Source organism: Agelaius phoeniceus (genome assembly GCF_051311805.1).
Source record: "Agelaius phoeniceus isolate bAgePho1 chromosome W unlocalized genomic scaffold, bAgePho1.hap1 SUPER_W_unloc_2, whole genome shotgun sequence".
Lineage (NCBI taxonomy): Eukaryota > Metazoa > Chordata > Aves > Passeriformes > Icteridae > Agelaius > Agelaius phoeniceus.
Genome location: NW_027509867.1, coordinates 1,411,518 through 1,435,059, shown reverse-complemented (window position 1 = coordinate 1,435,059; position 23,542 = coordinate 1,411,518). Strand labels below are relative to the sequence as shown.

Below are 23,542 nucleotides of genomic sequence, written 5' to 3'. Positions count from 1 at the left end.
TTTTCCCCTTTTCCACGCTAATATTTCCAGAGCTCGCTTTAGGGCATACAACTCACACCTTGGGCTGACCAGTTGGAAGGTAACTTTCCCTTTTCTATGGCCACCATCCCTTCACGCACTATAGCGTACCCCCTGTGTCCCTTTATTACCCATGAAGATCCATCGATGTTCAGTCATTTTCCACCTTGGAGTGGTTGAGCTGTTAGGTCCTCTCTTACTTTAGTTTGATAGTTTATAACATCTAGGCAATTATGTATTAGTTCCTCATCTGGTTCTCCATACAAAAACTGGGCAGGGTTGAGTTGGTTACTCATGATCAGCTCTAAACCATTATCGATTAAGATGGCTTCATACTTTAGCACTCGGGAATCAGTGAGCCATTTCTCAGTATTTTGGCTCAGGATACTGCTTACTGAGTTTGGGATATATATCTTCAGTTTTCTCCCAAAGGGTAATTTTTTGCTTTCTGCTATGAGTAGGGCAGTCACTGCCACAGCCTGAATGCAGGTTGGCCACCCCCAGCTGACAGGGTCTGGCAGTTTTGATAAACAGGCCACTGGTTTCCTGGATCCTCCCCAGTCCTGGGCTAACACTCCATGTGCTACCCCTCTTTCTATATCCACAAACAGACAGAAGGGTTTGTCTAATGCAGGAAGATTCTGTGCCAGTGCACTGACTGATTTTTGCTTTAAAGCTTCAAACTTTTGTTCATTGTCTTTTTCCCACCTAATCTCTTCCACTAACTTTTCATACAAGAACTGGATGGACTGCATGTATCCTTCAGTCCATAGCCTACAATATCCCAACAGGCCTAAAAACCTTCTGACTTCCCTCTTAGTTTTTGGCAGTGGGAGTGAGACTATCCCTGTAATTCTCTCAGGGTTCAGCCGCCAGCTCCCTTGACAAATCACATGTCCTTGGTATTTTACTTCCCTCTCTACAAAATCAAGTTTCTCTTTTAATATCCAAAGTCCTTGGTCCCCCAGAAAATTTAACAACACTATGGTGGATTCCCAAACTTCTTTTTCTTCCTGTCCTGAGAGAAGCAAATAATTTACATATTGGATGAGCTTTATCTCAGGTTTGATGGAGAAGAGTTGTAGTACTTCTCCTAGGGCATGACTGAAGAGGTTTGGGGATTCGGAAAACCCTTGGGGTAACCCAGTCCATTGAAGCTGTTGCTTCCTCCCAGAATCGAGGTCTTCTCATTCAAAGGTAAATATATCCCACTTTATCCTGCCAGTGGGCACACCCAAAAAGCATCTTTTAGGTCTATCATGCTAAACCACTGGTGTTCTGGGGGGATATTATTCAGTAGTGTATAGGGATAAGGCACTACTGGGTAAGGATTCACTGTTCTTTTGTTCACTTCTCTCAAATCTTGGACAAGCCTGTAAGTCCCATCTGACTTCTTTACTGGTAATATGGGTGTATTATGGGGGGACATACATGGTTCTAAGGTCCCTTCCTCAAGCAGGTCCTGGATCAGTGGCTGCAGTCCTTGTCTCCCTTCCAGGGAAAGTGGATATTGTTCTACCCAAACTGGATGGTTCTCATTAACTATTTTTATTACTATAGGTTTCATGTTCAATTTATCTTGGTTTTTTGGTTTTGCCCACACCATCTCATGAATTTTCTCCTCATCTTCTTCCCTTAATTGGAGAAGCTTAACTATCACTTACCCTTACTCTAGAAGCACTCCAATGTCAAACTGCACCTGTAAATCCTGTCCTAATAAATTTCACCCTGCATCTGGAACTAATAGAACATCCCTGGTTCCCATTTTCTTTGTTCCCTCAAACTTTATTTGCTTTACAAATGAGGCTTTGAACCCTTTCCCTTTAGCACCTACTACTTGCACAGTATCTTGACTCTTTCTGCACCCCTTTGGGATTCTACAAACACAAGTTCTTTCAGCCCCTGTGCCTACTAAGAATTCAAATTCTTCCTCCTGGGGATCTATTTTTAAAGTTATCAAGGGCTCCTGATGGTATTCTGTCCCCAGGAGGTAGAGCCCCTGACACCCCAAGTCTTCCACTTCTCCTTTTTGCTCAGTCTCATAGACCCTCAGATCCTTTTCCTTCTGGGGGCAATTCTTACTTATATGCCCACTCTCTTTACAGGAAAAGCAAACTGGTCCTGGGTTCCCTTGTTTCCTAAATTCTCCTTTTTGTGTGGAGGCCCAGGGGCCTGCATCCTCCCTCCACCTATCTTCCCGCACTTGGAATCTCCCTCCCTTACCTGAGTTGTTCTTTGCATGCTGGTTTCCTTCCCTAATGGCAGTTACCATTACCTTTGATTTTGCCTTGGCCTTCACTTCATCCCTTTTTACATACACCTTCTGTGCTTCCCTTAAAAGGTCTTCTAACCTCCTTTCTTGCCAACCATCTAACTTTTCTAACTTTCTCTGTATAGCTGGCCAGATGTGAGTGACAAAATTTATCTTTAGTAAGATCTGTCCAGCCACCGTGTCAGGGTAAACCCCTGAATACTGCCTTATATTTTTCCTCAACCTTTCTAAACACTCTGTGGGGGTTTCTTTGCTCTTTTGCTGCTCATTGAAAGCCTCATGGGCATTTTGGTAAAGTGGAGCTGCTTCTTTGATGCCTCTTATAATCAATGTTCTATATTCCTCCATGTCTTGCCTCCCCCCAGTGCTGCTGTGGTCCCTGGTGGGGCACACTATGGGCATTTTCAGATCCCCAGGAGGTCCTTGCACATGCTCCCTTTCCCATATTTGTATCCCAGCCGCTCGGATCATGTGTCTTTCTTCTGGTGTGAACAACATAATCATTAATGATTGCATTTCCTCCCATGTATAAATATTGGGCCCCAGAAACTGGTCTAACTGCTCTGTGGCGTCGTGTGTTTTAAAATGTTTATATGAGTTCAGTTGTGAAGTTGTTTATCCCTTCTATAAGTTAGAAATATGGTTTGGCCCTCGGTTCCCCCCGTGTACTTCCCTCATAATGGTTTCTCCCTAAGCTGGTTACCCCTTGTTTTCCCGCCAATGGCTTTGTCCCTCAAGGTGACTGATCCCTTGATCCTTCCCTTTATGCCCTTATAAGTTTATTTCCTCCCTCCTGGTGCTGCCCACTTCCCCTGTCTATCATTGCAACCACCACTCTTTATTTCGAGAACCTTCCGTGTCAATCATCCCTTCCTCAATGTATGATTTGCCTCCAGAGGCTCTTCCCTCCCTTATGTAATCCTTATTGGTCCTGCTGTGTCCCACGCTCCTCCCCTGGTCTTCGTTAATTGGTCACCTTGAGTCTCCTCCTGTCACGCTCATTCCCATTATCAGTGCCTCCCTAAGCCGTCCTCCTCTGACACCCATCACTGGTCCCGCCTGGGAAATAAAGCACCTTGGCATCCACACGAGTGTGCACTCTCTCCTTCCTTTATCTCGGGACTTGGTAGCCACGCTCTCGCCTGTGCCCCCCAGGCCGCAGACAGCACCACTACCCGAGGGTTTTCGAGGAGAACCTGGGGGTGGCAGATCTTGTGCTCTCCTCCGGCCACGCACCGGGAGCAGCTGGCCGGCATCTGTCCAGCTCCTGTGGCCGCAGAGCAGGCTACAGGGAAAAAGCTTTTCCTGAGATCCAACCTGAGCCTGCCCCGACTCAGCTGCAGCCGCTCCCTCCACTCCTGTCCCTGGGCACCAGAGGGAAGAGGTTCCCACAGCCCCAGCCAGGGACCTGCTCCCAAGGCTGCTGCCATGGCCACCAGGGCTGCCACCAGCTGGGATGCTCGGTTTCCACGGGCCGGGCTTCAGCAATGGGATTCTCCAATTTCCTGCTCCCGCTAAAACCGCGCTGCCCTCGCTGCCCTCCCGCCTCCCATGGAAAGCACAAAAGGCAAAGATCCCAGGCTAGGAGAAGAACAATTTATTGGGAACAGCAACGAGATAAGGAAAAAAGGGAACAGAAACAATATTGATAACAGAAGGGATCAATAAAACTGTTTACAGGGAAAACTACAACATCAACTAATGGCTCTCCCCAGTTTAGTATTTCCCCTCCCTGGAAAAGACACCCTTCTCCTCAGGAAGAGAGAGAGAGAGAGAGTCCCTTTCCTGGCCCTGGCAATGTTCTCAGGTGGGAGTGAATGTAATGACAGGGCCATTGCCAGACCCTCATGTTCTTCAATCCAAAATCATGTAATTGGCAGGGCCAGGAAAAGGTACAGGTGTCTTCCCAGCATGGATCAGAGGGAAAATGGATCTCCAGGGCTTTTCCCAATATAGATCCTCCAATGGGGGATGAAGCTGGAGCAGTGCACGAAGCTCCTCCTGCACTTGGGGCATTTGTAGGACTTTCCTTACTGGTGTCTCTGTTGGTGTTTGGTCAGGTCGGAGCTCTGGGTGAAGCTCTTCCCACACTGGGGACACTCGTAGGGCCTCTCCCCAGTGTGGATGCGCCGGTGCCTGATGAGGGTGGAGTTGCGCTTGAAGCCCCTCCCACAGTCAGGACAGCGGAAGGGCCTCTGCTCCGTGTGAATGCGCTCATGCAGGCGGAGATTTGAGCTGGTCTGAAACCTCTTCCCACAGGTGCGACACTCGTAGGGCCTCTCCCCAGTGTGGATGCGCTGGTGCCTGATGAGGTGGGAGTTGCGCTTGAAGCCCTTCCCACAGTCAGGGCAGAGGAAGGGCCTCTCCTCTGTGTGAATCTGCTGGTGCCTGGCGAGATCAGAGCCGGTGTGAAACCTCTTCTGACACTCAGGACACTCATAGGGCCTCTCCCCAGTGTGGATGCGTTGGTGGTTGATGAGGGCAGAGCTGCAGCTGAAGCCCTTCCCACACTCCCCACACTCGTAGGGCCATTCCCCAGTGTGGATCATCTGGTGGCTGATCAGGGTGCTGCTCTGCCTGAAGCTCTTCCCACACTCCAAGCACTTGTGGGGCTTCTCCCCATTGTGAAGCTGCTCATGGACCACCACCTCTGAGCTCTGGCTGAAGCTCTGTCCACCTTCCTGGCTCAGGGTGGGTCTTTCCTCCTCAGAGCACCCTGGGCTGGGTTTTGAGCCCCTCCTTCTGTGGGATCTCTGGGGCTTTTCCTCCACGTTGGAATTCTGCAGTGTGGAGCCATTTAAAATGGCCTCTTCCACGAGATTCTGCTGTGGGGATTTGTCCTCCCTGGTCTCCATCCTCAGCTTCTTCCCTGGGGGAGGCAGGACAAGGAGAGGATGGGATTTGCCTCCGTGCCAGAGGGAAGGGGAAGGAGATCCCCCCAGTGCATCCCCAGCAGGACAGGGTTGGCAGCAGGGTTGTCCTGCAGCCGGGGGCCGTGCTGGGCTGGGAGATGGAGCAGGAGAGAGGGGGAAAGGGGCACTGACTGCCTCCTCACCTGCCTGGGGCTCCTGGAGCACCTTCTTCTTCCTCACAGCCTCCTCCTCCATCTGGCCAAGTTTAAGGGATGGAAAATCCTGTTTTGAGAAGAAAACAAGGGATAAGTATATTGAATTTTGTACTGGTTTGAAGGCAAACCTGGGGAGAGTCTAAACCAGGATTACAATTTAATAAGAAAATTTAGATCAAGGCAATGATACAGAAACACTGCCTTAAACTGACAGAGTCAGGATATAACCTGACACCCTGTTGCTGGTCAGGGTGGTGGCTGCAGTCCCATTAAATGGTGGCTGCAGTCCTGTTGGAGTGATGAACGTGATTCTGTCCAAGCAGTGATCCTGTAGAAGGGTCTGGTCTTCCTCTGAAGGTCCAGGGGTGGTTCTGGAGCTCTTGTCCTCTGGGAATCCAGTAGGCAAGCTGCTCCTGGTGTTGCAAGGCTCAGCTTATATGCAGGTAGGAATGCTTGGATCCTCCCCCTGGGCGGAGCATCCCACAATGGGATGATGGAATTTTATCAGTCCTGCAGTGACACTCAATGGCCCATTCCCAGAAGATATCTCCCCTGGAGGGCGTTATCAGGGCTGAGTCATGGAAGAGATCAAGAACACTGCCCCACCTGTTTCTAGCAGTTGATGAAGATGGGCATTGAAAACATGCATTTGGTTCCATCTTACATTGCAACCTGAAACAGTGGGGTAATCCCTGCTCAGGGGGTGAACACCACCCCCCTTACCCAAACTGGCTCAGGTGTAAAACCCCCACCCTGGGAAGGCCACACACACAGGGGACAATGTCACACTTGCCCTGCTCCAGGGCAAATGGCATCTCTCTAATATTTTCTTAACCAGATTGTAAAATTAGTTTGGCACAGTGAGTTCAGGGCACTGTTCTTTGACCCCAGTTGCCTTTGACAACAGCATGGTTCCTTCCTCTGAGGAGGTTGTGGGTCTCTCTGGAGGAACTCTTGGAAACTTGGATGCAGCTTCATCTGAGCGACCTATGGGAGAACTGATGAGGAAAATGGCTGTTGTGGGACTGGAGTGTAAAGAAAAGATTTTGTTGTCCCTCCTTGAAAAGTTTGTTAAAATCACTGGAGGAAATGGAGCAAATGATACCAGCAAGACTGACAAGGTTCATTCACCACATGGTGAGGAACACAAGGCTGCTAAAAGTCCCACAAGAAGCCCAGCTCAAGTAGCTAAATTCCCAAATAACTCCTGAATTCCTAGGCTTGGGTTTTTTGCCAAATGTGAGAATCATTATTCTCTTCATCCCTGTCACCTTTGTGACAGCTACACAGAGCTTCCACTTCCTTTTAATAATATCTGTATTGGGCCGAATTTGCACTTTTCTTTAATTGTAACCTGCCAGCAGCTGAGCTGGAGCTGTGCAGGAACCAAGGAAACTTGGAATTGCCACAGAATTGCTTCTATTGTCAGCCGGTGCTGCGGTGGCCGTGGGGCAGAGGGGTGGGAAAGGGGGCTCCGGGGTGGCAGTGGAGGAAATGCCGGGCCCGAGGGCTGAGCACAGGGCTGAGCACGCAGAGATGGTTTTGTTCTTGCTGAGCTCGCACTGAGCCAAGGCCTGTCCTGCCCCTCATTCGGCCACGCTGGGGAGGGGCTGAGGGTGTGGGGGAGGTTGGGAGGGGACACAGCCAGGACAGGAGATCCCAGCTGACCCCAGGGATAGCCCAGACCATAGGACATCATGATCAGTGCATGAAGTGTGGGGAACAAGGAGGAAGGGGGCACATTTTCAGTGAGGGTTTTGTCTCCCCAGGTAACACTTAGGCAGGATTGGGCCCTGTTTCGCCAGTGGGCAGGGCCCGCACCAAAGACACAGACACCAACTTAACTTAAGGAACAGTGTAATTTAGATAATGCAAATTTGCAAAAAATTACAAAAATATTAGGTAGGCAAAGCAAATAATCATTAGTCAATAATTCTGAAAGAGAAGATATTGAAATGAGTATCACACAACTGTCCATTTCTGGCTGCAGGCTCTGGAGATTCTATCTCTGCCTTCAATCAGGGTTGCATTCCCTAAAGAATCCTGGTACCAAATCCTGCTTTCCAAGGCTGGAACAGTGTCTCAGGTTTAGCTGGGTGTGTATTCAATTACCCTCTGTTAAAGCTGGGGCAATTATCATCTGTTAATTGAGCAGTTTACTTTATCTCTTCCGCATGGAATCCTCCCTCCAGGGAGATATCTTCTGTTAATGGGCCATTGAGTGTCACTGATAAAAATTCCATCATCCCATTGTGAGAAGCTCTGCCCAGAGGGAGGAGCCAAGCATTCCTACCGGGATATAATCTGAGAATGTGAACAACAGAGTCAGCCTTCTCCCACAAGATTCCCAGAAGAGCAGCTTTCAGCTCCACTGGATCCCAGAGGAAGATCGGGCCAATCGACGCCACAACTGGACCTTCAGAGGAAAACTCCACCCTTCTACAGGATCACTGCTCCAACAGAACCACACCTGTCCCTGCAGGAGCACTGCAGCCACCATTTAACAGGAGTGCTACCAACACTCTGACCCACAGGGTGTCAGGTCGTATTCTGACTCTGTAAGTAGTTTTTAGTACTACTGCATTTGTATTTTTAATTTTCCTTCTGAAGAACTGTATTCCTATTCCCATAGACTTTTCTTGACACCCCCTTGTTTTGAAAATTATAATTCCAAGTGAAGGGATTAACATTTTCCATTTCAAGGGAGTCTCCTGCCTTCCTTAGCAGACACCTGTCTTTTCAAACTGACACAATGCCCAGGGACAGCCAGGCAGGTGAGGAGGAAGTCAGTGCCCCTTTCCCCCTCTCTCCTGCTCCATCTCCCAGCCCAGCACAGCCCCTAGCTGCAGGACAACCCTGCTGCCAACCCCGTCCTGCTGGGGATGCACTGGGGGGATCTCCTTCCCCTTCCCTCTGGCACGGAGGCAAATCCCATCCTCTCCTTGGCCTTCCTTCCCCAGGGAAGAAGATGAGGATGGAGACCAAGGAGAACAAATCCCCAAAGCAGAACCTCCTGGAAGAGGCCATTATAAATGGCTCCACGGTGCAGAATTCGAACGTGGAGGAAAAGCCCCAGAGCTTCCACAGAAGGAGGGGCTCAAAACCCAGCCAAGTGGGCTCTGAGGAGGAAAGATCCACCCTGAGCCAGGAAGGTGGACAGAGCTTCAGCCAGAGCATGGAGCTGGTGGCCCATGAGCAGCTTCACAATGGGGAGAAGCCCCACAAGTGCTTGGAGTGTGGGAAGAGCTTCAGGCAGAGCAGCACCCTGATCAGCCACCAGATGATCCACACTGGGGAATGGCCCTACGAGTGTGGGGAGTGTGGGAAGGGCTTCAGCTGCAGCTCCCACCTCATCATCCACCAACACATCCACAACAGGGAGAGGCCCTACGAGTGTCCTGAGTGGCAGAAGAGGTTTCGGAGAAGCTCCCATCTCCTCAAGCACCAGCGAATTCACTCAGAGGAGAGGCCCTTCCACTGCCCTGACTGTGGTAAGGGCTTCAAGTGGAAATACCACCTCATCAGGCATGAGTGGCGCATCCACACTGGGGAGAGGCCCTACGAGTGTCCCAAGTGTAGGAAGAGCTTCACTTTCAGCTGTAACTTGACCAGACACAAAGAGATTCACCGTTAAGAGAAGCCCTGCGAATGCCTCAGTTTCAGGAGGAGCTTCGTTCACTGCTCCAAATTCAGTCCTCCAGTGGAGGTCCCACATTGGGAAGAGCCCCGGTGATCCATGTTCCCTGTGATCCATGTGAGGAAGACACCTGTCCCTTTTCCTGCCCCTCCTAGTGACATGATGTGGCATTGAAAAACATGAGGGTCTGGCCATGGCCCTGTCATTACATTCACTCCCACCTCAGGTCATTGCCAGGAGCAGGAAAGGGACTCTCTCTCTCTCTCTCTCACCCCTGAGGAGAAGGGTGTCCTTTCCAGGAGGGGGAAATTGTGGCCAGGCAGACCCAGTGAGTTGTGTTTTAATTTTCCCTATAAACAGTTTTATTTATCCCTTGTGTTATCAGTATTGTTTCTGTTCCATTTGTTCCTTATCTGGTTGCTGTTCCCAATAAATTGTTCTTATCCCAGCCTGGGATCTTTGCCTTTTGTGCTTTCCATGGGAGGCGGGAGGGCAGCGAGGGCAGCGCGGTTTTAGCGGGAGCAGGAAATTGGGGAATCCCATTCCTGAAGCCCGGCCCGTGGAAAGCGAGCATCCCAGCTGGTGGCAGCCCTGGTGGCCATGGCAACCACCCCTGGCATGGGGTCTCCATGGAGCTGCCAAGGGACTGAGCATAGCAACAGGGGGCTGGTGATGGTTGCCATGGAAACTGGCCATAGCAACAGTGGACTGGTGATGGTTGCCTGCTAAGGATCAGATTTGTCACAGGCCCTCAGAGGGGTTCCATGGGGACTTTCCAAGAATCTCCAGGCTGTTCCAGAGCTGGAATGTCACAGGCAGAGACAGGGGCTCCATGGAGACCTCCCAGGCCTTTCTGGGGATGGTAAAGAGCCCTGTGGTCAGAGGCAGTCACAGCCATTCCACGGTGACATCCCAGGAGTCCCCAGGCTGCCAGAGAGCTGGGATGTCCCAGACACTCACATGGGTTCCTGTCATGGGCACAGTGGGAGCTTCAGGCAACATTTATTAGAGGAACTCCTGTTGGGTCACGAGGTGCAGAAACGATCCCCAATGCTCCCCATAGATCCCCAAATGTCACTGTTGAATCAGTGTTCTGTGGTTTCTTTCCAATGGAAAACAAGCATCCTTATCCTCCAGGTGTCCATGTCTGAAATTGGGATTCCACCTCCAAAATTCTGTATATCCAAGGGTTGCTCCCAGGCACAATCTGCCAGTACATCAAGCCTGGCTGGCCTTGGCCTCTGGTGACTGCCCCTGCAACACTGGGGCTGGGTCCTTCCCTTCCCATGGAGATCACTGGGACACCGTGGGAACCTCATGGAACGAAGGGGATGCTTGTGGCACCACTGGAGCCCATGGAACCAAGGAGCCATGGTGACACAGTGGGGCTTCATGGAACCCAGAGACCATTATGGCTCTGTGGGGCCTGATGGAACCATGGAGACCATTGGGACCCTCCAGGGCCTTGTGTCACCAAGGGGGCATTATGGCACCTCAGGGAAGCGAGGGACCATTGGGACAATGTGGGGCCCCATGGAACCCAGGGAACATGGAACAGGCCTGGCTGGTTTGGCTTCCCAGGGGTCCCCTGACAGGTCTGGCTGATGTTGCAATGTCAAGGGCCGCCTCTCATCAGCTCCTGGAAAACTGGGGCTCCGTGCTTTTCTTGCTATGGGAAAGAACCGCCCCCCTTTTCAGATGCCCATTGCCAAAATTGAAACTCTCCCTAAAGCAATTCCTATATGCAAGGATATCACTCAGAACAAAATCCTGCTTGCTCTGACTGGCCTTGGCCTCTGGTGGCCATTTCTCATCTGCCCCTGAAACACTGGGGCTCTGTTCCTTCCTTCCTATGGAAAGGAAACGGCTTTCAGGTCCAGAGACCCTGGCCAAAATTAGAATTTGGCCTCTCAATTCTGTATATCCAAGGACTGATCCCAGACAAAAGTAGCTAGGACAGACAGGTCAGGTTGGCCCTGTCCTCTGGTGATTTTCTTAGACACTGAGCTGAATGTTTTCATTTGAAAACACCTTGGAGAGGGCCCAGAGATCTCCCAAGGAGGGGTTTTGAGGCCTTGGGCACATGAGCACTATATATGGACAAAGGAGCTCTGTGCTCTGTGCTGTTGTGGTGGTTTTGCATCACGGAAGTGATGTTCTAAGAGAAGCTGCTATCAGTTTCATCTGTGTTTGACAAAAAAAATAATCAGTAATTATCTTTGAGAATTGACCATCTGTTAAACCACTAAGGAAAGTGTACACGCCTCTGTGAAGACACATGTTAAAGATGAGAAAGCCTGGGAGGGTCTCTTTCCCTTCTGGCTGGCACAGAGGTAACAAGGCTGACCCGGCCCCGTCTCAGCCAGGCCGGGCCGGGCGGCTCCTGCTGTGGGGCCGGGCCCCTTCTCAGGGACCCCACCAGGCCCCATCGGCTGCCGGGCAGGGCCGGGGAGGCCGCGGGGCCGAGGCCGGGCCGGGCCATGGCTGCAGTTGGGAACATCTGGGCCCTGCTGAGCCCTGCCCCGCCGCCAGCCCGGGCCCAGCCAGGATCCGCCGGGCCCCAGGAGCAGCCCCGGGCCGGGCCGGCTCGGCCAAGATTCTGCCACCCTTGGGCTTCAGCCGCAAGCCCCGGGCAGGGGCAGGAGAAGCCATCGGCCCCCGGCCGTGCTGCTGCTGTGCTCTGGCCTGGCTGCTGAGATCCTGGCCCTGCCCCAGCGCGGCCCATCCTGACACAGCCCCAGCGCAGCCGCTGCAGAAACCTCCATTGTAAAACAGCTCCGGCCGCAAGCACCGAGCCCGGCCGGGGGCACGGAACCATCTGCAGGCCCCGGGTGAGATATGAACTCTTTCAGTGCTTCCATCCTCCCTCCAGTGAGAGAAAAGGACAAACTGCAGGCACACAGAGGAGCAACATGAAGACTCCGAGGTCACTGAAGGGGAAGTTTAGCCCCAGATGGAAGGGATGAGGAGATGCCTTGATCTTGGGGCTGAAATCGTCTTGTAAACCTATGGGGAAGGATGTAATTGATACATCAGACTCTCTTTTTCCCTATATGTAATTGAAAATATGGGTAGATGACTTGTTCAGCAAAAACCTCCATGCTAAAGTAAGCAAATGTTGAAGTAGCTGTGATCCCATGAGAAGTTTAAACAGAGAAAGAGAGAAGAGTAATGAGATCCTGTGCTATCAGGGAGAGAAGAAGAAGATCTCTGTTGTCAGAGATGAAGATGATTTCAGAAATAGATGAAGAGAATCTTTGCTCTTGAACAGCTCATCTTTAAACTCATACCCCATTAGTTGACATTGCCCATAAACACAGCTGTGGGGAAAGCTGTGAAAAATGGGAGGGACTTCACAATTGCAGATTTTCTGGGCACCTGCTATTCATGGGAATTGAGAGCCACGAGCGAACTTTTTCTTATGGAGAAGTCTCCATAGCATGAAAGAGAGACTCCTCTGCCTAAGTGAACTGAAGAAAGACTGTTCTAGATGGTGTAAACTGACTGAAACTTTCAGGTTTTGTCTCCTTACATTGTCAGTAAGAAAGAAAAGGTTATAGGGAAAGGAGAAGTGTTCAGATCCTTATTACTCTTTCTTCTATTTACTGGTAATAAACTTTTCTGTATACCCTTTTAAATTTTTGAGCCTACTTTCCCTTTCTCCTAATCCTATCTCACAGCAGGAAATGAGTAAATATATTCCAGTGAGTGCAATGGTAATTAGCCAACACGGATCCCACTGCACTAATAGATGCATTGGCAGAGAAATCTCAAATTAGCAAACCAATATCACTCCAGATACATTCCTGATAAACTGCATTAGAGCAGAGGAAAATCAAGGCAGAGCCATGGTTTGTCAGGACTTGCTGCAGCCTGATGAGCCCTGTGGTGCATTTGGAGCTGAGCCCTTGAACCTCAGGGCCTGAGAGGAGATTGCACAAACCTTTCCAGGAGTCAAAGTCAGAAGAAAACCCCAAAGTGTCTCAAAGCATGAATAGGTCCCACTGAGGTCCATCCCCAACACAGGCTCCTCATGGACTCCTTGGAGGAGACAATTGGAGAACAGGATTGACCAAAAACCTCTCAGAGTCTCAGTGTGGAAAGGAAATTCCAAACTACCTTAAAAATTTGACAAGCTCAAAGCCTTACTGAGCACCTCTGAGTGTCAGTACAAAGCTCTCAAGGGACTCATTAAAAATAATTGGGGCCATGATTGCACAAACCTCTCACAGAGCCTGCATCAAAAGGGAAACACCAAGTACCTTCAAATAACTGGAGTACCCTGAAGTATTAATGAGTCCCAATCAATGCTGAAACCGGCAGAGAATCTCCAGGGACTAATTACAGCAGATAATTGGAGGCCAAGTTTGCACAAACCTCTCAGAGACTCCATGGCAAAAACCAAAGCCAAAGTCCTTTGAAAAACCTGCAGTCCCTGCAGGGAGCATTCAGGAGCCCCCAGGGCCATTGCTGAGCAAGGCTCCCCAGGGACTCCTTGCAGCAGATCCTTGAGGCCACTGGGATGTGGGCTAGGGGGGGATGCTGAGGGCAGCACAAGGGGCTGACAGTGCCCAGCCTGGCTGGGGCTGTGCCAGGAGGCCCCAGGGCCTCAGGACAAGGTGTCTCCTCCCAGCCCTTGCTGGCACAGACCCTGCTGTGCCCCAGGGCACCAAGACTTGGCTTCTCTCTGTCCCCACCTGTCATCACTGCCTGCAGTTCTCTGCTCTACCTGGGGCCTGGGGACACTTGCTCAGTCGTGTCCCTCTCTGGGACCCATTAAAAGTCCAAGAAAGTTTGGAGTTGGATTCTGCCTTGGAGTTCTGGAGAGGTTTCTTCAGCTCCCTCTCAGGGACTGATGTCCAGGGCCTGAGCACAAAGCCCCAGAGGCTGATTAAAGTCCTTGTGCTGTGTCTGTGCTGCTGAGCTGGGCTGGGCTCCTGGCCCAGAGGCAGCTCCTGCTCACCAAGAAGAGCTTCAAAAGCACATTTCTCTGGATGAGCAGCTCTTGTGCCAGCCCAGCAGGGCTGGGGCACTGCCTGCAGCCAGCCCGGGCACAGCACAGAGGCACAGAGAGCTTCAATCAGTCAGGGCTGGGAAGGGGCTGAGAAGTGCCTGGGGCACAATCACTGCCAGCCCTTGGCACAGGAACCTCTGGCTGCAGGACAATGCAGCTGCAGCTCCTGGAGCCATCTCCTGCAGCTGGAACATGCCAATGCCTGCAGAGCCCGTGAGTACATTCTCTGCTTGTCTCTTGTGCAGAGCAGCCAGGGGTGCCCAGGGCTGTCCTGCAGAGCAGGGTCCTGCAGCCCAGGGTGCTGTGCTGGGGCAGGGACTCTGCTGCCTGCCAGGGACAGCTCTCAGCCAGCCCTGGCAGCTGCTCCCAGCACTGGGGCACAAGATCTGGGTGGCAGGAGACAGCTGGTGATGCTTGGAAGTGTTCTCCTTGTGTCGGGAGGATGCTGCATTGTTCACGACTGCTCCCAGCATGGCATTTAACTCCAGAATATTTCCAAGTAGATTATACAGGGAGCACAGCAAGGGAGGACCTGAATAAAAGGGAAGCTCCTGATTTATTAATCTACTTCTCTAGGTTGCAAGGATGGGAAATTGCACACAGGTATTCATCCCTCAGTTCAGGTAGAGAATTTTTTTTTCTGAGATCTTAGAAAACCAGGCAGTGACCAAAATCAGCCCTTAGGGGCAGCATCAGTGTCACTTTTCCAACAGCTCCTTAGGGTTTTTACCATGTTTCCATCAGAGCCTGCAGAGCCAGAGCTGCCCCTGGGCAGTGCCTGAGCTGGGAGGGCTCTGCAGGGCAGAGCTGAGTCCCCCAGGGCTGGGCTGGGCTCTGGCAGCACTGGCAGGGCCCAGCCCTGGGCACAGGGAAGCAGCTGCTGGCAGGGACAGCTCCAGGCAGCAGAACCCTGGGCAGGCAGTGGGGGGAAAGTGCCCCCAGGCTGTGCTGGGATATTTCAAGTCCTCTCCAAACCCAACTATTCCATGATTACTTTTCTTACAGATCCCCATGCCAAGACAGCACAAATGTCCAACAGCAGCTGCATCAGGCACTTCCTGCTGCTGGCATTGGCAGACACGCGGCAGCTGCAGCTCCTGCACTTCTGCCTCTTGCTGGGCATCTCCCTGGCTGCCCTCCTGGGCAACGGCCTCATCATCAGCGCCGTAGCCTGCGGCCACCACCTGCACACGCCCATGTTCTTCTTCCTGCTCAATCTGGCCCTCGCTGACCTGGGCTCCATCTGCACCACTGTCCCCAAAGCCATGCACAATTCCCTCTGGGACACCAGCAACATCTCCTACACTGGATGTGCTGCTCAGCTCTTTTTCTTTCTGTTCTTCATTGGAGCAGAATTTTATCTCCTGACCATCATGTGCTACGACCGCTACGTGTCCATCTGCAAACCCCTGCACTACGGGACCCTCGTGGGCAGCAGAGCTTGTGCCCACATGGCAGCAGCTGCCTGGGCCAGTGCCTTTCTCAATGCTCTGCTGCTCACAGCCAATACATTTTCCCTGCCCCTATGCCATGGCAATGCCCTGGGCCAGTTCTTCTGTGAAATCCCACAGATCCTCAAGCTCTCCTGCTCACACTCAAACCTCAGGAGACATGGGCTTCTTGCTGTTAGTGTGTGTTTAGCATTTGGTTGTTTTGTGTTCATTGTTTTCTCCTATGTGCAGATCTTCAGGGTTGTGCTGAGGATCCCCTCTGAGCAGAGACGGCACAAAGCCTTTTCCACCTGCCTCCCTCACCTGGCCGTGGTCTCCCTGTTCATCAGCAGTGGCACATTTGCTCACCTGAAGCCCCCTTCCCTGTCTTCCCCATCCCTGGATCTGGCCCTTTCAGTTCTGTACTCGGTGGTGCCTCCAGCCCTGAACCCTCTCATCTACAGCCTGAGGAACCAGGAGCTCAAGGCTGCAGTGAGGAGACTGATGACTGGATGTTTACAGAAACATTAAACTGCTGACCAATTTCAGCAAATCACTTGTAGTAAAAGTTATCTTTGATCCTTCTTGTTCATTTAATTTTGGAGGTTCTTTTCCTTTGTTCTTGTATTTTTATATTGTCAACAAATAAATGTCAATCTCTGTGCCATTTCTCATTTTGTTTCTCTCCACCTTCCCTGTGACCACAGACCGTGTCAGTGAGGGGTTGTGCTCTCAGTGGCTTTAGAGGAACTAATTCATCTCCCAGCAGAGTTTTCTGCAGAGATGCCCTTGTGTTGCCTTCTCTGGAGCTGCAGCAGCAATGTCTGTGTGCAGAGCTGGGGCAGATCAGTGCTGGCCCAGCAGCTGTGCCCAGCAGCAGCAGCAGCAGCACTTGGTGTTGCCGGTGCTGCTGCCGTGGCCCTGCCCCGCTGCCCTGGTGGCCCTGGTGTTGCTGCAGGGCCTGAGTGCTCTCGGGGCCGGGCACAGCCCTGGGGGTGGCAGTGCCGGGGCTGCAGCAGGGACAGGCCATGGGCACTGCTGGGGCAGTGCTGACGCCTCAGGCCAGGCCCTGGGGGCTCCAGGCTCCTTGCCCAGGCTCTCTCAAGAACACGGCCAGGCCAATGCTCAGCACAGAAACCCCCGTCAGCAGCCCCAGGCTGGCCATGGGCAGGCTGGGGGCAAACAGCATGGCTGGGGCTCTGCAAGGGCCCTGGGCCAGACGGGAAGGAGCAGCAGAGCAGGGGCTGATCCATGCCCAGTGCACTGCACAGCCCAGGGCAGCATCCCAGAGCGTCCTCATGCAGCTGCCAACAACATCCCCCCTCTGCAGCCCTGGCCTCTCCCCCAGCTCACACAGGTGCCCCATCCTTGCAGGCACAGACACGGCAGCACTGCCTCAGCAGCCCCTGTTTGCATTGCACACAGCAGGGCCAGCACCCCCATGCTGTTGCTGTGGGGACATGAACCTGAGGGAGCACAAATGCCATCAGCCCCTGGGGCCAGCAAGGCCTGGGGGACACCAGGGAAACCACTCAGCTTTGTCCTGGCCTCTGCACTCAGCCAGAAAGTTTGTTCCCATCAGCTGGGAGTTTCCTGTGCCACTGCAGACGCTGTTGCTCAGAGCCAGGGCTGCCTGGCAGCCACCCCCAAACTGCCCTCAGCATTTTTTTTCCTTCACCTTTGCTTCCTTTACTCTTCCTGCTACAAATTTCTTCCCATTTCCCACCCCTGTTTCCTCCCCTGCCAACAGCCCATCTCTGTCCTCATCCTGCTGGCCACACTATTCCTGATCCAGGCCAGCAGCCATTGGCCTTCTTGGCCACCTGGGCACACTGCTGCCTCATGTCCAGCCTGCTGTCCATCAATCCCTTCAGGTCCCTTTCTGCCTGGCTGCTCTCCAGCCACTCTGTCCCCAGCCTGTAGTGCTGCAGGGGTTGTTGTGGCCAAAGTGCAGGACCCGGCACTGGGACTTGTTAAACCTCACCTTGTTGGATTTGGGGCCTGGATCCAGCCTGTCCAGGGCCCTGTGCAGAGCCCTCCTACCCTCCAGCAGATCCACACTCACACCCAGCTTGGTGTCATCTGCAAATTTGCTGATGATGGACTCAATCCCCTCATCCAGACCATCAATGCAGATTTTGAAATCCACGCTGGCTGGCTCTGATCCCTGGGCCATCCTGTGGGTGCCCTGTGATGGCACTCAAGGTGATCTGTTCCATAACCTTGCCGGGCACCCAGGTCAGGCTGACAGGCCTGGAGTTCCCCAGCTCCTCCTTCCTGCCCTTCCTGGGGATGGGCTCACACTGGCACCTCCAGTGCTCTGGGCCCTCCCTGCTGAGCCAGGACTGATGGTAAATGATGGAGAGCAGCTTGGGGAGCTCATCCACCAGCTCCCTCATCCCCCTGGGATGGATCCCATCTGATCCCATACACCTGTGAGCACCTGAGTGGCTCAGCAGGTCAGCAGCTGCTTCCTCCTGGATTCCAGGGGGCTGTTTTGCTGCCTGTGTCCATCTACCAGCTCAGAACACTTGTTCTGAGGACAGCCTGTCCTAATACTGAAAATTGAGAGAAACAAGTGTAAAGTATCTCAGCCTTTTCCTTATTTTTAGTTACTGTATTCCCCACTGCACTCAAAAAAGAGTAGAGGTTCTCCTTATCTAATCGTTAGATAATAATTTATTTATAGAAACATTTTCTATTATTTTTCACAGAAGTGGCCAGGTTAAGCTCTAAATGAGCTTTCACATCTGAACTTTTCTTTCTGCATAACCTAACAACATTCTTAAACACTTCCTAAGTTGCCTGACCTTCTGTCAAAAGTTCATGCATCCTTTTCTTTCCCGAGCTCCCACAAAAGCACCATGTGGAGCCAGGCCAGTCCTTTTCCTCACCAGCTCATCGTTTGCCACACTGGGACAGGCTGCTCCTTCCCCCTTAAGATTACTTTCTTGAAATGTGTCCATCCTTCCTGGATCCCTTTGTTTTTAAGGGCTGTTTCCCTTAAAAAAATCAGTACCTGATTTGGTACTCCCCAGATCTGCATCCTGAACAGGCCAAAGTCTGCCCTTCCTAATTCCAGTGCAGAAGTTTTGTTGCTGCCCCTCCTTCTTTCACAGAACATTGAAAACTTGATTATTTCATGGTCACTGTGCCCCAGGCAGCCTCTGAGCCCCACATCTGCCCCCAGCCCTTCTCTGTTTGTGAACAGCAGCAGACAGAGCTTTCCTTGGCAGTGGCAGTGTCACCAAAAATTCAGTGAAACAGAAAACTCTTTTTAACCCCAGTGTAGCATTAAGAAGCAGCATTCTTTATTCAGCTGGATGCATGGGGGATAGCTCCTCCCAAAGCCCTGCAGGCTGAGTACAGGAAAGTTTCTGTTTATTTTCTGTATTTTGCACACACATCCATTGATTGTCCTGGACTAAACATACATCTGATAATCATTTCCCCAAAATCATTAACATATTTCCCCTCCCCTTTACCCATGTGTTCTTCTGTCCTGGGGGTCTCTCTGGTGGTCCCTGGTGGTCGTGGAGCCCAATGTTCCAGTGGGCCTGGCTGAGCTGGCAGGACCCTGAGGCTGCTGAACTTCCAGTTCCCCTTCTCACACAATGGGCCTTGTGTGGTTTCCATAGGCCTGGGGATGTGGAGAACAAGCTCCAGGTGTGAGCTCAGCTGGTGTAGGCAATTGATTATCTGGTAACATGAGGTCACAGAGTGGGCTGTGACATCACAGAGTGGGGGATGTGAGGTCATAGGGAAGCTATGACATCATAGGCCATATCTGTGACACCACACGGCAGAATTCTGACATCATAGAGCAGATGATGACATCAGAGATTTGGCTGTGACATCAGACACCAGCTGTGGGACATTAGAGAATGGGCTGTGACATCCCAGAGGGGCTGTGTGACATCCCAGAGGGGCTGTGTCAGGTCACTGGGTTGGTCACTCGGCCCCAGCTCCCCCTCACAATTTCTCCCAACAAGTCCAATGCTGTCCATGCCCAGCGGGGTCCCTGTCCCCCGGGATCCCCCCGGCCCACCTGGAGCCACAGCCTCCACCAAAGGATGTTCCATAGGATCCACCCCAGAGCCTGACATGGGGACAAGGGGCCAGGGCTGTGTGACCAGGACATCAAGGACGGGGATTATCCAGGTCACTGTGGCCTGGGTTGGGTTGCCCAGGGCAGGAAAGATGTCTGGCAGCTGGAGCAGGGTCTGGGAAGGGCCTCCAAGGTGGGGCTGGAGCCCTTGGCCTGTGAGCAGAGGCTGAGGGAGCTGGGCTTGTCCAGCCCAGAGCAGGGAAGGCTGAGGGGCTCCTCATCCCAGCCTGGCAGTGCCAGCGAGGAGGGGATGGAGAACACAGAGCCAGGCTCTTCACCGGGGGCCTGGTGGGAGACAAAAGCCAATGGGTGGAAGGGGAAAGAGGGGAGATCAGCCAGGACAGGAGGAGATGAAATGAGTCAGGCTGGTTTCAGCATTTCCTCAACACCAAAAGCAGCCTGACCTCCCTTCTCCATCCACCACTGACAGCTTTGCAAATCAGGAATTGTTGGAGCTGTTTTGCCCCCACTCCAGGATGAGCATCCTGATACAAGAACTTAATTGTGTTTATGTCTATCACAGAACCACATTTGTGTGAAATTAATGTTAGAATAGAAATGTGGATGGAGGACTCATCAGACACTGCTGGGACATTGCACATAGCTCAAGGAAGAGTGAGATTGTTATTAAATTGTATCCTGCTCAAATGTGGTCTCCTGGCCATGAGGAGAACCTTTCTGTGCCTCTGAGTCTCACCAGTTCCTGACCCCCAAAGGACACAAACCTGATGAGTGTTGGCTCCCACACCAGTGGTGGCACTTGCACCTTCCTCCATCCCCAGAGCAGAGCTCCCTTGTCCCTGAAAGTCCCGTGCAATGCAGGGATGAAGGAAACAGGACAGGCTGTGGGGATCAGGGGCAGAGCCAGGGAGAAGCATGACTTTTGCATTGGATGGAGCTGTGCCTTCCCTTGGCTTTGCTGGCTGACAAGAAATGAACATCCCTCTGTGTCTCGGGCAGCTCCTTCTCCAAGGAAAGCAGGTGGGAGTTGGAGCCAAGGAGCTGAAAGCTGCAGGGGCAGCCTGGGCTGGAGGGAGCTCAGATTTGCACAAGGCTGCTCTGAGTGCCAGGGCTTGGATGGGGGAAATGGTGGGGTGGGGGTAGGGACAGAGTCTGATTGATTGTCAGCCATGAAGGGTCTGGATTTTCATATCTATTCAAACTGCATGAGGAGGTACTTGGATTCAGTGTCAATTGGAGATTGCACATATCAATGAATTAACAGGGGAAAAAAAAAACTAAACAGGACCTAAAAAATGTTTTCTCACTGTCCTTTTAAATATCATGTATTCAGTTTCAATACACTACTGAGATCTGTCTAATTAACCGCAAAGGATTTGAAAATTAAAATCAAATGATTCCCAGAGGCTTGGCTTGTTCAGGTGTTCTGAATGTTAATGAGCCCTGGGACACTGAATTCCTGCACTGAAGAGCTGAAGGCTGAACAAGCCTCTGGAGCAGGGAAATTCAGCAGCAGCCTCCAAGTTGCTGAGGATGTCAGCAGCCCCCAGTGAGGCCATCCCTGCCCAGAGACCGTGGGGGAATGGGCAGCCAAGGAGAGCGTCCCTGGGGCTGGGGCAGCACAACTCAGAGGCACCAGGGGCTCCAGCTGGGCAATGGAGTGTGGAATGTGGCTGGGAAAGCCCTGCCTGGGCTGGGCCAAGCAGGACACACAAGCCCTGACCCCCATCCCCCAAACAACTCTCTCAAGGAGACATTTAAAAGGAATTTACAGTTGTTTGTGTCCTCTGAGTTGGATGTGCTGGAGAAATGCCAACAAGAGATTCTCAGGAGCTCAAAACAACAAAACAGCCTTTACTGGGAACTTTAGAAAGTCAGAGAAACTTTGGCAAAATGTTTATATGGCATTTTAGTGGTTTTAGTTTATTAATTTAAGATTTTTCTAATATTGAGATTTCTTAATTAATGGATTGATGAGTGTGGTGGATTTTAGTGTCGGTTAATTATTTATGTGTTTATTTTGTTTTGAGATAGGAATACGAGAATGCTAAAGTAGGCCTAAAATTTTAAAAGGGTATAAAGAAAATTTTATTAAATAGAAATTAAAAAAGAAAAAGGGTAGTAAGAGATAAAATAAACTCTTCAGAACACTTTTTTTTTTTTGTTTAAAATTTTTTCTTTTTTAGTGACAATGTAAAGAAAGTAAATTTAAAATTTCTAGTTAGTTTGCTGTTTCGAGAATAGTCTTTTTTTAGTTTACTTAGGGAGAGAAGTTTTTCTTGTTAAGGTTGTGGAGATTTTTTTACAAGAGGAAAAAATATTTTTTTTTGTGGCTCCTCATTTTGTCATGGATAACACCCCTCTGGGGAACTTTGTTCTTGTGAAATTGTTTTTATTGCTACAAGCTTTTTCACTGCTTGTTGATGGACCATGTTGACTTATGGGGTTTTGTTTTAAAGATGAGTTATTTAAAGGTATAAGTTTTTATTATTTACTTTTAAAATTATTTTTATTTCTGGGAATAGAGATCTTCTCTTGGGGATACTGGATTACTTTTTCCCCCCCTATTTAAACTTTTTATGAAATTCCAGTTATTTTAACATTTATTTATTTTAGTATGCAGGTTTTTGTTTGAAATTAATTTGAAATTTTTATAGTTTTATGTGTTATAAAGAAAAAGAGTTTTCTCTTTGTAGTTTATAAGAGGATTTTAGTTTTAAGATTAAGGTATTTTTTCTTCTTTTTTATTTGGGATTTAATTTCTTCTTTACTGACTTTGATGGTTTTATGTTATTTTTTTATATGCTTGTATTTTGGTTTTTTATATGTTCATATTTTGTTTTTTTCTTTTACCCGAGGGAGGATTGAAGTATTGAAAGGATTAACAACTGACCTGCCGGTAACTTGTGGTGGAAGTTGTGGTTGGGTTGTGCTAGAATTGGTTTTATGGCTGATTTTTGGGTTTTTTTATGTTTAAGTTTTTAGTTGTAGGGTTTTTTTGTATGGGTTGTAGGGGTTTTTCGTTTTACTTGTGTTGGGAGAGGGGACTTGATGGTGAGATTTTAATAGCTGTGGCTGGCTTTGTTCTGGTTGGGGTTTTGTAGCCTCTTTTGTTTTCCTGTTTGGGAGTTGTTGGGGTTTGGTTTGCTTAGAATGAGGTCAATGGGGAGGGTGTGGCCTGGGGAAGGAGGAAGGGGCTCAGCCCATGGCAGGGTTGCTTGGTTTGGTTTGGTTTGGTTTGGTTTGGTTTGGTTTGGTTTGGTTTGGTTTGGTTTGGTTTGGTTTGGTTTGGTTGAGATGGGGGCCAGGGCCAGGGTCCACTGCTTCTTTGTTGACTGGAAAAGAAAGAGGAGGTTCCTGGGTTTTTCATCTTTAGCATTTGTATTTCACAGAGGCGTGTTCAGTATCTCAGTGGTTTAACAGATTGTCAGTTACACAAAAAGTTTTGTATTACTTTTTAAAATTCTTCTCATGTCAAACTTCGACAGACATTCAATCAACATAAAACACTTTTCAAAGCATTGACTTGGCCCATTCATCTTCACAAACTCTAAGCGTGTTCAATTTGATGTTAATTAAAATTTACAGGAGCACAGAAATAGAAGAAGACATAGAAAGAGAGAAAGACAAAAAAGATACAGAGGAGAACACACAGCTACCAACTCCTGCATTCCAGCAGTGTTCAGATGGAAATTCCCAGAGAATGCAGGGTCAAGATGTGTGCTTGCCTTGTGGTCAGCCTTCAATACCCCTTGGTCTCCCTGGGCCCTTCCCCCAGGTGGGGCTTGGGCTCATTTGGTCCCTCAGGAGCTGGGCTGGGGGCTGCAGAGGTGGCTGTGGAGCATTGCCTGTGCTGTGCCAGGGACTGGCAGCCACTGCTGGGCTGGGATAGAGGCTCTGGGGGGATTGGGGTTCCAGGGCAGGGCAGGGCTGGGCTTCCAGGGCAGGGCAAGGCTGGACCTGCCCCTTCCTCCCCCACACATGAAATGTTTCAAGACAACAATCCCCTCCAGTCTGTCACAACAGGAAATTTTG

At 50.6% G+C, this 23,542-nt stretch overlaps 1 protein-coding gene across 1 annotated transcript in view; it reads right to left on the bottom strand.

The window, feature by feature from the left end:
• Nucleotides 1-4,320: 4,320 nt before the first annotated feature.
• The window catches only part of LOC143692629 (uncharacterized), a 331,852-nt gene continuing 312,630 nt past the window's right edge, over nucleotides 4,321-23,542 (bottom strand). The window contains 1 exon segment of the mRNA XM_077172880.1: nucleotides 4,321-4,967. Coding sequence (XP_077028995.1) covers nucleotides 4,321-4,967 — 647 coding nt within the window.